General features: G+C 38.8%; 2 protein-coding genes across 10 annotated transcripts in view; one reads left to right on the forward strand and one right to left on the reverse strand.

Moving 5' to 3' along the window:
• Positions 1-8,377, forward strand: part of POC5 (POC5 centriolar protein) — a 31,421-nt gene extending 23,044 nt beyond the window's left edge. For 2 of the 5 annotated variants that reach the window (XM_075020384.1, XM_075020385.1), the window contains 5 exons: positions 677-839; positions 4,185-4,303; positions 5,111-5,224; positions 6,118-6,294; positions 7,951-8,370. In XM_075020384.1, the coding sequence (XP_074876485.1) occupies positions 677-839; positions 4,185-4,303; positions 5,111-5,224; positions 6,118-6,294; positions 7,951-8,100 (723 nt within the window). In that variant the 3' untranslated portion in view covers positions 8,101-8,370. Of the gene's footprint in view, positions 1-676; positions 840-4,184; positions 4,304-5,110; positions 5,225-6,117; positions 6,295-7,562 lie in introns of all 5 variants that reach the window. The other 3 variants (XM_075020382.1, XM_075020381.1, XM_075020383.1) reach the window with 3 other exon arrangements.
• A 179-nt stretch (positions 8,378-8,556) lies between these two features.
• The window catches only part of ANKDD1B (ankyrin repeat and death domain containing 1B), a 34,587-nt gene continuing 29,556 nt past the window's right edge, over positions 8,557-13,587 (reverse strand). For 3 of the 5 annotated variants that reach the window (XM_075020388.1, XM_075020386.1, XM_075020387.1), the window contains 2 exons: positions 10,928-11,126; positions 9,771-10,203 (listed from right to left, as the gene is read on the reverse strand). In XM_075020388.1, the coding sequence (XP_074876489.1) occupies positions 9,920-10,203; positions 10,928-11,126 (483 nt within the window). In that variant the 3' untranslated portion in view covers positions 9,771-9,919. Of the gene's footprint in view, positions 9,744-9,770; positions 10,325-10,927; positions 11,127-13,587 lie in introns of those variants that run through there. The other 2 variants (XM_075020390.1, XM_075020391.1) reach the window with 2 other exon arrangements.

A 13,587-nucleotide genomic window follows, 5' to 3' on the forward strand; every position in this document is an offset into this window, starting at 1 on the left:
GATCTGCGCATACAGGTGAAGTAAATGGGACTCTTCCTGAAATGAGATTAAGGTGAAGTTAAGTTACCAATATGTGCGTTGGTGCAGAGTAAGTAGATAAAGTTTTTAAATACATATTTTTAAAGCTTTGGGTTTTTATAAGAAATTAAACCTAGAATTTTAAGAACAGGCTTACCAAATATGGTTTACCAGCACAAAACCAGTAAGTACTGAGTTATAAAAATAACTTTATCTGTCTTTTCTCAGAATTTTTAGGTTTTTTACAGTAGCTAGAAAAGAGTGATTGCTGATGACAATTTACCCTATGCTTAAAGAGTTTTCTGGGAACACTTATTCTTCTGTTGAGTGAATCCATGTTCCTGCAGAAATCTGGCTTGTGCCAGATGCCTAACTTCTAAAAGACAAAAACTTGCAAGATAAATTTCTGCTTAGCTGGTTAGGTAGGGTCTGACAGTCCTTTCAAATGAACCTTTGTCCTTGGTATGCTCTAGTACAAATAATGTGCTGTAGTACAAAGAAAGGACAAGTAGCTATTCATCTGTGGTGAACCAGAGATTTTGAAGTGAAAATGTGTATCTTTGTAAACATAGTAAGTGACTTTAAAGCTCATTGAGGAATACGTACATAGTTTGCATTCAGAAGTACAAGACAACTGTTTCCTTATTCTGTTTCATAGCTAACTGCTACTTTGGAACAGACAAAAGCTGAGATTCTGCGACTGCATGGTGAAAGAGAACAGTATGAAGACACCATGAAGAAAGCTTTCATGCGTGGTGTATGTGCATTGAATCTGGAAGCAATGACCATGTTTCAGGGCAAGGACAGTAGGACAGATCCTGGTCAGTATGAAAAGCAGCTCTAATCTGGTGGGAGCAGGGCGGGGTGGGGGGGGCATGTTGGGTTTGTTTGGTTTTTTTCTTTGTTCTAAAGGATTCTCCCTTTACCCTTTGTAATTTAATATGAGGTCTGGTGGAAATACAGCGTTTGTCAAACTCTTATTCCTTTAAAAAGTCCTGTTGAATATGTTGAGAAATATTCTGATGCTAAACTTTGTACTGCCGTAGTTGAAAGGTGGAACATTTTCTTTTCATCCCACCTTGCTGGGAGGGCGGTAACCTGCAACTGAAGGCAGAACAAGAAGCGAAGGATGGCAGACTTCTTAAAATACTGTGGAAGATTACCCAGAATTCTGTCAGCACCCAGGTTATGCAGGGGGTGAGGGGGAAATGCTGGAAAACTCTCCTCTGTTCTCCGGAATCTGAGTGCAATGAATCTGCTTTTCCCAGACAGCTCTCTTTTCTTAATCTTGCCTTTTAATGCAAAAAGGGCAAGTAAGTCTCCTAGGTTCTGTATTTAGTTAGAGTTCTGTGCCAGAACAGGAAACACCAGTCTAATTATATCAGCAGCACACTTATAAAATTTGTGCAGCTACACAGGAAAGAGCTGCACACCCTTACTGATGTAATGAAATCACCCCCTCAGAGTGAGACGATCTATAGCAGTAGGAACATAATCATGCTGGTGCAGCAGTCTACATTAAAGAGAAAATAGCTGTGCCAGCAGGAGTGTCACAGCTGTACATGTGGCTTAACAACCGGCTGTACTGACAGCAGTTGCCAATGGCCTTAGACAACTAACTTCAAATGCTAAACTTAACAATCTTATACCAGAAGTTTCTGAACTACTTCAGAGAAATTCCTCTCAAAAAATGCAGATATAAAGAGGAAATAAAAACCTGATGAAGTTGTAAGAGGATACTTACCTGAGCAGCTGTCTGAGCCTGTTAAACATATGCAGAATTTGTGCAGTTGCTTAGGAAACTAGAATATGACTTTGGCTAAGTGCAGTAGCTGTGTGCTTGTAAAAACATAGGATTAGTATTTGGGGAGGGTCAGGAATGAATGATTTCTTGAAGATAGTGAGTTTGGAAATAAAGTTACAGGGCATTGCCCAACTACTTTATTTTTTATTGTGCTATAAATTCAGAACTACTCTCTCTTGAAGCTTTATCTTCTATTTGTTTGTTTATTGTTTTCCAAAAACATGCAACAGACAATGGGTCTCCCTAATAATGATGGCTAACCAAGTGGTGTGAAATGGGAAAGTATTGTTTCTGTAAACCTGTAAAGAGGGTAAGTAGGAAGGAAATGAAGATAACTGAGCTCTAGAGCTGCCATGACCAACCCCTGGGGTTCATGGACCAAACATTGTGCTTGATTTTTTTACTACGAAGCAGGAACTGGTACACTACACAGGCACAGTATCTAGAGATTTTGCTGTGCTGGACAACACTGGCATGCCTGTACCCAACTTTCTGGGTGTCCAGCATCAGGCTTAATTTCTGGTGGTCAGTGTGGTCCTCATCAAGCTTCATAACATCTCACAGTCTCTGTTGTCCTTGGTCCTATGCCTGCCATCGTCTTCTACTGCCTCTAGTACCACCTTCTCCCCTGCCCAGGCACACTCTCTCTTTCTTGCTACGGCCAGATGGTGCTTTTAATGAAGTTAGCTACATAGTTATTTAATATGGTTGTACAGCCATTTATTTGCATTCTTCCTCAGGTATAACAGAACAGTGATCTGGACATCAGGGGACTTCAAACATCAGATTAGATGATTATTGTGATTTGTTCTAGTCTTGTAATCTGTGGACATTAAAACTTCCATGTGCCAGAGTCAGTCAGTGATTTTATGTTTATATAAACATTGCAGTGCCACCTACTGTCATTGGAAATAAAAGCAGAATTTGATCCCTTTACAGATTTATTATTATTAGGTTATTATAATGTACATTTAATATACATACAATATGCAAATAACATACATATAGTATATATTATAATCTAGGTTATTGATAGTGTGCAAGTATCACAACCTTAATGGGTCCATAACATTTGAAGTTAATGTTGATGGTCTAAAATATCTCTCGCTCATTTACTGACAGATGGAGGGGGGTTTAATTATTATTAAGATTATTTTTAACCTCTTTATGTATTTAAAGAACATTAAAGCCACAAGAATTCATTACTTTTTACTTTTAAAAAAGTAACGTTGCTTTTTTAAGTAACAGATCAGATTTGATAGGTCTGTAACTATGTGTTGGTCCTGTCTATGCTTAAGTTTAATGTGTGTACATACATAGATATGTATAAAATGCACATTCCGGCATACTTTTACACTTGAAATCTTTCAGTATTGCACTGATTTGAACTGCCTTCCTTATTTTTTTCCTGCTCGCTTCAAGAAAAAAAAAAAAAAAAAAAAAAAAAAACAACCAAAACACACAAATACCAGATGGTGTCACTCTTGTCCCTGGAATGAGCAAAGTTCCCTTGTCCTGGATCTGCTGCTAGCATCATCTGCTTCAGAAATAGAGGAGTAAATAAGAATACCTCTCTCTGCTTCCTTTAAGGAAGTTTGTATTCTAAAGGAAAAGGCTGAAACTGCTTGAAAAAGATACTGGGCTTAGGTCTGCAGATCTCACCTCCTCAGGATGTCTGCAATTCAAAACAAAAGAATCCTGGATGGATTTTCTGCAAGCTCAGGCTTACCCAGCTGGTGGGGAGAGATGAGGGCTATAGAGCACCCACAGATCATCCCAGCCCTCCAGCCAGGATGTGGCCAGTGTCCAGCCATTGTACGTGGACATGGGATGCTGCTGAGCGTGATCTATGGCTCCTTGAAATTGCAGTATGTTCTCAGGAAAGTTAAAATAACATTTTATTTTACTTGACAGTGACCCCCCTTAAAGATCTTATGGCCTCCCAGAAGTCCAGGATGGCTTTTCTGTGTTTTGCTGCTCTCTACCTGAACTGGATTTTGGCCCTTAGCATAAGAGCAGCTTTGGCACACTGGATTTAGTATTGGCAAGCAGTACATAGAACCTCAGTTCTTTGCCCTACAAGTATGTGACAAGTGCCACAGAGATGTTGAGGCATAACACAGAAACAAGCCCCTTAGAAAATATTATTCTGAAGCATCTGAAAAGAAGTGTCAAATACAGGAATGTTTGTACAAATATGTATATATACACACGCCTATAAAGAACAGGCTGATCCTTTTAATTATATTATACAGAAATCTCAAAATAATAGTCAATTTTTACTGTCATTTATCTCTTTCTTTTCCCCTTAGGGTTTGCTAGATTATGTGCTGATCCCATTACTTTATGTTTCTAATAATAGATATAGGAAGTAGGAGAAATGATAATGGTACCACTGTTGCAGGAAGGCTACCTCCTTCACAATATAATCCGCCCTCACCACCACCTCCACCAGCAACTACTCTTCAGCTGGAAGACATGGTAAGTATGTAGCTGGAACAGAACTGCATTTGCTGCTGACAACAATGAACTTCCTTGGTTGGAGGTTTTTCAAAACAAATGCCATAGCTCATGAATTGAAGGAATTTGAAGACAGTCTAAGTGTAGAAAGCAAGCTATGGTTATGCTCAGACTGCACGGTGTAAATGAAGTGACTGGGGCACAGCTGCTGTGATTTGCTGTACTTCCATTAAGCTCTGTTTTTTATCTTAGTGAAAATGTGTTAAACTAATGAAGATAAGGTCACTATAATAAGCAGAAGTTGCTCTCTAAGATTCTTTCTGGAAGAAAAGCTGTTAATGAGTGTTTTTCAAAAAAACCTGAGCTTAATGTAATCTGAAAAGAAGAAAATCTGGCTTGACTTGAAGCTTCTTTTAAAAAAGTGTAACATATATAGATACAGAGGGAACTCAGCTTATTGTCCTGTCATGTCAGCTTAGCCAGATCATTATCCAGTAGCTTGGACATTGTGGACCTGCCTGGATTCATCTTGAAGATGTTGCCACTGTAAAACAATTTAATGCTAGAGTACAGGTTAGAACAGAGATGTGTATGCCCCTCTCCTGATTTTTCATTCTAATAGTACCAAATGTTATTCACACTGTTTCTACAATTTTTAGATGAGTATTTTTAAATTAGCCAGAAAACAGTAAAACTAGCGATAAAATATCTGCAAAGAAGTTAAATTTAGAAGTGTAATTGGAATAGTGAAAAAACTGACTATCTGAAGAGTAAAACTGTATTTTCTGGAAGTTCCACTCATTCTCTGTAAACTCTGGTTTCATTCAGTTTTCTACCCACCTGGGTCATGCAAGCACTTCTCAGACCAGGCTAGATTCTGATTCTCCAATAATCGTCACTAGCGCAGCTGCAGGATCTGGTGTGGCGTCAACTCAAAAACTGGTAACATGTTAAAATTAACTTTTTTATTTTTTAAGGCATAATTATAACAAATATCAGTTTGGGTATCGTTATTTCCGCATTTTTCAGAGCAACACAAGTATGTAGTTGAGGAAACTGCCATAGATGTTACATAGCTGAGTGAAGACACTAGCTTGCAAATGCTTATTAATGTTACAGAAACCCATTTATGTTAGAAGCAATTTTAAATTATTTTTGGAGGGGACAGCGGGAAATGTGGCAAAATGAAGAATAGAAGAGTGCACATACACTTACGTATAGCACAACAGGAACAACTGGTGTTTCACATGATACCATTCTGTTATGGAAAGAATATGCTTTGCTTTAGCATCCTGCTGTTTGAAATGTCTTTCTCATTCCCCCTCCCGTATTTGTTGCTAAACTGTCCTTTTTACTTTTCTTCACTGTCTTCTGTATTTCTCTCCTTTCTTTCTCCCATATGATACAGTTTGCTACCAGCTGTCAGAGAAAGATGCAGCATTTTACTGCATGAAAGCTTTTTTTGTATCTGCTATGTCACTGCTAGAAAGACTTTCCAGGGTGATGGAAGTGCTTGTAGCTGTCACTCAAGTATGCAGCCAGTAAGCAAAGCTAAACTATCCATGCTGCTTCATTTTTGTCAAATTAGCCTTAGTCCCCTCAGGATAGAAATCATTTGCTCGAAATGCTGTCTCATACTTAAGAGTGGAAAAAGATATAACAAAACAGGTTGCAACTAGGTGGAGCAAATTCAGTCCCATATAACATAACTGGATTACCTGCAACATCCCGTGTTCCGTTGAGGCACATGGCTGATAAAACTAAGCAGACATACTAGAGCACTGTAAATATTATGTTTAGAATTTTTTACCAGCTAATACTTAATTTATTTGTAGCCCGTGGCAAAAGTAATAACAACTGCTCAACAGAAAGCAGGAAGAACAATCACTGCTCGAATCATGGGCCGAGCTGATATGGGACAAAAAGACAGAATTTATGGTAGTTTAGCAGTGATGGGAGTTGCTCCACCCATGAGTTCAATCATTGTTGAAAAACATCATCCAGTCACTCAGGTAAGTCAGAATTGTGCTTTTAACAGTATTCTTATTACAACACATCTGGTAGTAGTTTAAAGAAAAATGGCTATCGTGAAAAGGTATTAGACAAGGCTAAGACTTGAGACCTGTTTAGAATAACAAACAGTACTGTCTTTGGGCTGGGTAGAAGGTACTGGTGAGGAGAGGAAGTAAGTACTACCACTTTAATCTATTTGTCTTGTTTCTGTAGTAATTATTTCACAGGTATCTTAGTCTTGGCTGTCTCTTTCTTGGACAGCTCTTCCATGAGTCTTCCACTTTGTAGAAGTGGTCAGTTGAACCACAGTTTAAAGATAAGCTTCATGGTGTATAGCAGGAAGAGTGGTAGAGGTGGCAGTGGTAGATAGCAGAGGTGGTAGAGATATAGATTAGCCTGACAGGCTGAGTGTAGCAAATTATTGGGGAAAAAAGTAAAACCCCTGTCCAGAGGCAATCAAATTTGTTAAGCCTGCTGCTTGTTGTATTTTGAGTCCTACTCCCCCATCTATCCTGAAGAAAACGCTGAAGTAAGTGCGTTAATAGGGTATGAAAGCAACATACAAGAAGGCTGTAAACAGTGGCCTAAACGGCCTAGGCAATCACTACACTCTGAGACCAATCTGAGCAAAAAATTGTTTTAACTGGAGGTGTATGAAACAGTTGAAGATTTTTTTTATAATATATCTTAACATGTAAAGTAGGATCTGAATTTTCTCTGCGCTATCCGAAAGTCCAGTTTCTCTTCAGTGATATTGGTAGAACAAGCAGAGCTACCTCAGGCCCCTTAATGTGAGCTGGAGTTACTGGTAACTGTCTGTGTGAGGGATGTTCTGCTTTCAGTCATTTTGTGTGGTGAATCGGAGCCCTGTGGCAGGCTGCACATAGCTTTCGACAATTTGGGCTCCTAAGCAGAAATTAATATTTAAATTGTATGTCCTTAGGGTGTTAGAGGTTTGGTGTGAGACTTCTTTCAACAATTTCTGGATTCAGATTTTGTGACAAGTACCTGAACTACTGTACCAAAACCTGACTTCTAAAAATGTAATAAATGTGATAGTCCCAGAGATATATTACATGTATTCTTTCTGCAAATAAATGCCTAAGTGGAAGTCTATCAAACTGAAGTATTTCTCTTTAATTAATCTGACAAGGGAGAGACTTTACCTTGATTAAAAGCAGAATGACTACTGTTTATTGCAGTAAGGTGGCTAGTTTGGGGGGAGAAAATTCATTGTTGTTAAATAAATGCAAACCTTTTCTTTCAGAGACGAGAGACCTTTCAGAGACTTCCTCATAGCAAATACTGAACTTCAAAAGGAAAGTTGGCATGATTAAATTAGCACTACAGGGGAAAATTCTGAACAATTTGGTAAAAAAAACGAAACAAACTAACCTTGAAATAAAAATGAGGTGATAAAATCTTAGGGTATCTAGCTAACTGGAAGTTTAGCATTTTATGTTCTGAAAAGTATACTACAGATAAGGAAGGAAAAAATTACTCATTCTGTTAAAGTACTTTTTTTTTTTTTTTTTGAGAAGTGTATTTCAGTTTGCTGGATTGCAAATCTGTTTAAACTACAGCTCACTTATAGCTATTTTAATGGGAATTTTTTTCTACCATTAAGTGTTTTGATGTATCTGATTACTTTTCAGCAAACCATATCCCAAGCCACTGCTGCTAAATATCCTCGAACTGTGCTCCATTCTTCTGGTTCTACCACTGTGAGACCTGCAGGACAAGCTGGGCGAATGCTTCAGGGCCAAACTCATGCCAGTGTTCAGTCAATAAAAGTTGTTGACTGAGTGAATATCTTTCTCACCAGAGGGGGTTTTTATCAAGGTACAATATAAACCTCTTCCCAGTCTTTTTAGATTTGATGTAGTAAGGCCTAAAGTATGTATCATGTTTTTACCCTTTTCTAAACCAGAATTTTTTTTAAGTAAAAATGCTTTTATACTAAACATCTGGAGGGGGGAAAAAAGAACCTGAAATGTTGTTCTACCTCCAAATTATTTGAGAACTTATTTTATTAAGATAAACACTTTTTATTTAAGGAATCTTTTGCACACTTTTAAATAAAGGATAGAATGTGATTTTTGTCTGAATCTGCTTAGTCCCAATGTTACTAACATCTACTTTAAACTGAAAATTAAATTTAATTTTTGTTATATATGCTTTTAGTTGCTTAGGCAACCAAGTGTAGTTGACATGCATTTTAATTATATCCTACAACAGCATACTTATATGAAGAATTACGGGGTGGTGTCTTTCACACCCAGGGTGAGACTTGGGCCAGGTGAGGTACCGAGTCCATCAAATTGTTAAACATTCTCATTTTCCAAGCTAACGTTGCAGAACTTGATGCATACCTGTCAGTATCTAAGAATTTGTTATCTTAGATCCCTGATTGCAAAACCTGGGCATTTACCAGTCTGTCATTCATATTTTTATGATGCTCTGCAGCCGTATCAAAACAGGCTTACACGCAAGAGGGCAGTTAGGTGTAAGACTTCAGGCTAAGATACAGATCATCATCTTTTTAGTACATACAGTAAGATTTGGTACAAAATAATGCTAGCTACATATAGACAGACAAGGCAGTTCAATTCTTCCATTACATGAGAAAACTATTGCTATTTTGTTATACAGAAGACTACAAAGATGAACATTTTACATAATTTTTCAGATATGAAATATATTCAATAATGAGAAAACCTTTAAACATGTTCAGCAAGACACTACTAAATATTAATTCCAGACATGAACAAGAAATAGGTAAATAATTGCTAGATGTGTTAAGCATTAAATATCAAACGTTCTTTTTGAATATGTATGCAAGGCTGTGCCATGGAAGAAAATTCTGCAGCCACACAAGGTTTTAGACATGACATTTTTGTGTATTTTCACTACATAAATGCTGAAGAAGAAAGACTTATGCTAATCCTAATACTAATTAAACAAGAGAAAAACCCTCTTCAGATAGGAACACTATAATCCTAGCAAGACTTTATAAAAGCCTGAATCCCAGATGAGGCCAGGTGCCAACCTATTTCTGGACGTGTTGATTTACACACATAATTTTCACTTATTAAATTTAATTTCTTTCATGTAGAAAACATCTCATTTGCATTTCATGTCAAACACAAAATAGCTTAATTTGCAGTTCCAATACAGAATTAGTGTATCAAGATGTAGAAATTGTAGGGAGGTAGTTCTTGCTTACCAGCCAGCCATTCACTCTTAAATTCTTTAAATCATTGTATAGCAAGCATAGGAGAAAGAATTAACCAATATTTCAGGAGTGCAAGTGCTTCTAGCTTGCAAAAAGTCACACAATTCCATCTGGCATGCAGTTCCATCATATATGCCATGGTTTATTGATGAAGTCATGAAATTGCGCATTTTCTGGAGTCTGCGTCAGTGCTACTTGCAGCTCTGATCTTCTCTGCAAAGTAGGAGAAGAAAATGCTTGCTTTTTACACGGCCAGACTAATGTAACTGAAGGATAGCCAATCACATTTCAACCATGTTTGCAGGACAAAGGAGGGAAGCAAAGTTTGCACATTTTTATCTTCCTTCAGAAATCTTAAGTCTTGCTTAAATGCTTTTCCTCAAGCAACCTCACCACCCAGCAAGGGCAGTCCCAGAAAGGAAGAGAGTGTCCTCCAGCTCCACCAGGGTCACAACCTTCCCAGCACCAGCAGGGACCTCGGCACCACACCACCACAGGACATTTCTCAGAGGACAGCGTAATGTGCTTTGTAACAACTTACCAGCTACAGGTTGAAATCCTGCTTCCACCAGGTCTTCATATATACGCTTGACAGGATTCTGATGAGCCAGCAATATACCATGTAACCATATGAGCAACATTCTGTTTCCATGTTCCTTGTAACTTTTTAGCCCTGTGCAATACACAAAGCATTTGTCTGTTCCATATGCTGGAAACAGTATTTTGTGCTTTTGCCCTTTTAGAGTTCCCAGAGGTTTTAAAACCTACTCATGTATTCTTAGTTCCTTTCTCACCTAGAAGCAGAATGAAGACTGAGACTCACACAGGTTAAAAATTAAAACAAACAAAAATTCTAGTTTTGTCCTAAGGCTACTGTAAAGGGAGGAAAAAGCTAATTCAGCTTAAAATTATTTTTTTCCTTTCATTTTTCCTCAACATGTGGAAATATACCCTGGAGTAGTAGTAAACAAGTACAATGCGTGCTGTAGAAGTACTGCTTTCCCAGCACTTGAGATGCCTGAAACAATAATCTGCTGTTTCATGGCAGCTGTGAAGACAGAGCATGAACAAGATCTTCAGGTGTCATGAGGTTCCCCAGGTCCTCACTTGCAGCATGACCTGCAAGACCCTTCCATGCTGCTTACTGCTCCTGTTTTTGATATCCAAAGATGAAGGTTCCTTCAGGGAAAGGGATAACAGAAGTGGCCTGTACTTCTACAGCACCACTTCCCAGGAACCAGCAACAAGGCTTGTATCCATTCACTGCTCTTTTTCATAACTTGAATAAGAGCAGTATGGCCAGTGTGTATCTGTGATGCTCACATAGTTTAAAAAGCAACTCTACCATGTGGTTTCTATAGCTTATTTATTATGTCTAGCCATTCAGATTCTGTTACCTGTCCATTGTTCTTCAATAGCTTTAATTTGTTCATCCGTGAACTTCCAGAACAGGGCCAGTTTTTTCCATTCCTGGGGTTTTAACTGGTTGTATGCTAGATTCCAAAGGGAGGAACGGATTTGCTTGGTCTGTGTACTATGATCTTGTTTGAAGGATAAGCCGAAGTCTGACCCATCATCACTATGAGCTAGATGTTCCTGAAAAAAAAAGCAGATGATAAATTCTATAATGAAGCTAGGAACCTTTGCTTAGTGAGCAGCAAACACTGTCCTGTACAACCAGCCGCATGTAGCTACTGACAAGTGATTTGCTCTGTGCAGGTAAAGGGACTGTGTTTGGCTAGTAGAGCTCTTTGGAAGATGTCTTAGCATGGGTGGTTTTATTACAGTCTTAGAACAGAAACAAAGCCCTCCTGTGTCTGGTGCTATGTCCTACTAAGTTAAATGCAAAATAAACCACTTTCTCTGGCACTTGATACACAACAGCAAATAACAGCAAGTAGCACACCAGCACAGCTGTGCTCCTTGGCTCTATCTGTTTTATATGTCACATTTTGAACATGGTTGGGTTTCAGCCACAGTTCTTACTCTTTCCTCTTGCTTCTCGAAGTACCAACCTCTCCCTGGGAAGAGGCTAGGCACCATCAGTGTGGCACTTGTTCAAGCTGTTCCCACCTCTGCTTGGCTGATGCAGGCACTACCAGGTCATTCCATGGCAGCACAAGCCTTTGGGTTTAGCATGCAGACCCCTGTTCAGCAAAGTGTCTAAGCACCAATAAGCACATGCATGTTGAACCTGGATCTAGCCTGCATAAGCAAAATCAGATAGAAACCAAACCCACAAGCATTTTACCTTCCAGATTAAAAGTGATGTTGCTACCATATGCATGGCTCACCTGAAACAGGAGTGATGGGGTCGCTTCTTGTTTGGGCACCTCTGCAAAAGCCACATCTAGCAGTGATTTCAGGCCTAGCTGAGTGGTGCCCAGGGAAAAGCCTCATTCCTAGTGTAGGTAAGCTTGAACTACTTTTATATTTCATTTTGTTTGCATGCTATTCCTGTTTCAAATCAGTCTCCAAAGTGAAAAATATCTTCAGGAAGTTGATACAAGATTAGAAAGCAGATATTAAGCAAAAAAGGAAACGGCAGCATGCCACATTTTAAAAAGCGCTAAGCATAAAATACTCCATTCCAGATTAAATTCAGAAAAATATAACAGGGTTATTTCATAACCTTATGAGAATCTTGCAAGGAAAAAAAAATAAATCTTAGTTCAGTAGCTAAGCATTGTTGTATGTTTGATTTAATTTTTCTTCTGCAGACTTTTATTTCATGCTTCCTGACACATGCAAGGTGAAGTTTAGGACATTCTACAGGACAGTTTCAGGCTCTCCCTGGTTCAGTGTTTCTCTTCTGAGGTTTAAAAAAACAAAACCAACAAAAAAACCACAAGCAGACAGACCAACAGACCCTCCCCTTTTTTTCTCCTCCCTTTGCAGCACAACTTCTGTTTGCCGCTAATTGTGTGTCTAGGCAATGGTAGGGTGGGACAGTAAGAGCAGTCCTCAAATCCAGTCAAAACCAGCCTGGGCAATGATAGGGAAGGCTTGGGTAAAAGCAGTAAATAGAAAAAAGGGTAAACAGAGAGAGCAAGACACACTCATACACATTAGTATCATGTGCGCTTCCTTACAGCAACATGACATTTCCTTTTGTAACTAATGGCTCTTCACAGATGATGTCAGCTCCATGGAACAGAAGGACAGGCTTACAATAATGGTTCAAAACGCTGTAGTTTCATATATGGTAACACCACCTGAACAACATCATATTCCATAACTGTTAAGATCTAAGCTGCTCCCAAAGGCTGTGCTCTTAGCTTCAGGTAATGGGATACAAACATTTATGTTTCTGTTTCCCAACATTTGTGGAGCTCTTGCAGAAAACTGTCTGCTTAAACATCTTTTCTTCTTCTCAGGCAATTCAGTAAACAGTGCCAAGAGGTTAGGAGCATTACAGGCTCACTCCTGTCAGACTTGTCATGTCTTCTCTGGCAACAGATGAATTAAATTCTAATTCCCCTTTAAGCCAAAAGAAATAGTAATGTATATGACAACTCCAGCTGAACTGATGCAAATCAAATGTGCATAACACGGGGAGTTCGTGGAGGTGTTTTTCATGATAATTAATCTAGATCTGTGATTTACCAGCACAGTGCCCTGTAACATTAAGTGTCATGGATTTGGACATGCAGGGCCAGTGTGGGGTGGTAAAAGACCAGCCAATTGATATGCCTGCTCTCAGTCAGGAACAGTATGCTTATACAGCCCCAGGAGGCACTTGACTAACCTGGCAAAACAAACACTTCCTAGCAGGAAGCAGGAATGAGAATGAAGTCACAGATTTGTGTGGCAGCTCAGCAATGAGAGCGCAAGAGCTAGCAGTCAAGTGAATTCCTTTCACCAGGCCTTTTCCCCCAGTTTGCTAGCTCTGGTGCTTACAGAATTACTTGCTCTAGATAAATAAATTGTGTTAGCATCTTCCTTCTTGCAGGTTTTATGGTGGATGCTACAAAAGTTGTCTTTTACTGCCGCACTAGGACCAATCTGTAAACAAACAGTGTATTTACAAGAGCTTGGGGATTGTAAACTGCATTGT

The sequence above is a fragment of the Buteo buteo genome, chromosome Z, assembly GCF_964188355.1.
Source record: "Buteo buteo chromosome Z, bButBut1.hap1.1, whole genome shotgun sequence".
NCBI lineage: Eukaryota > Metazoa > Chordata > Aves > Accipitriformes > Accipitridae > Buteo > Buteo buteo.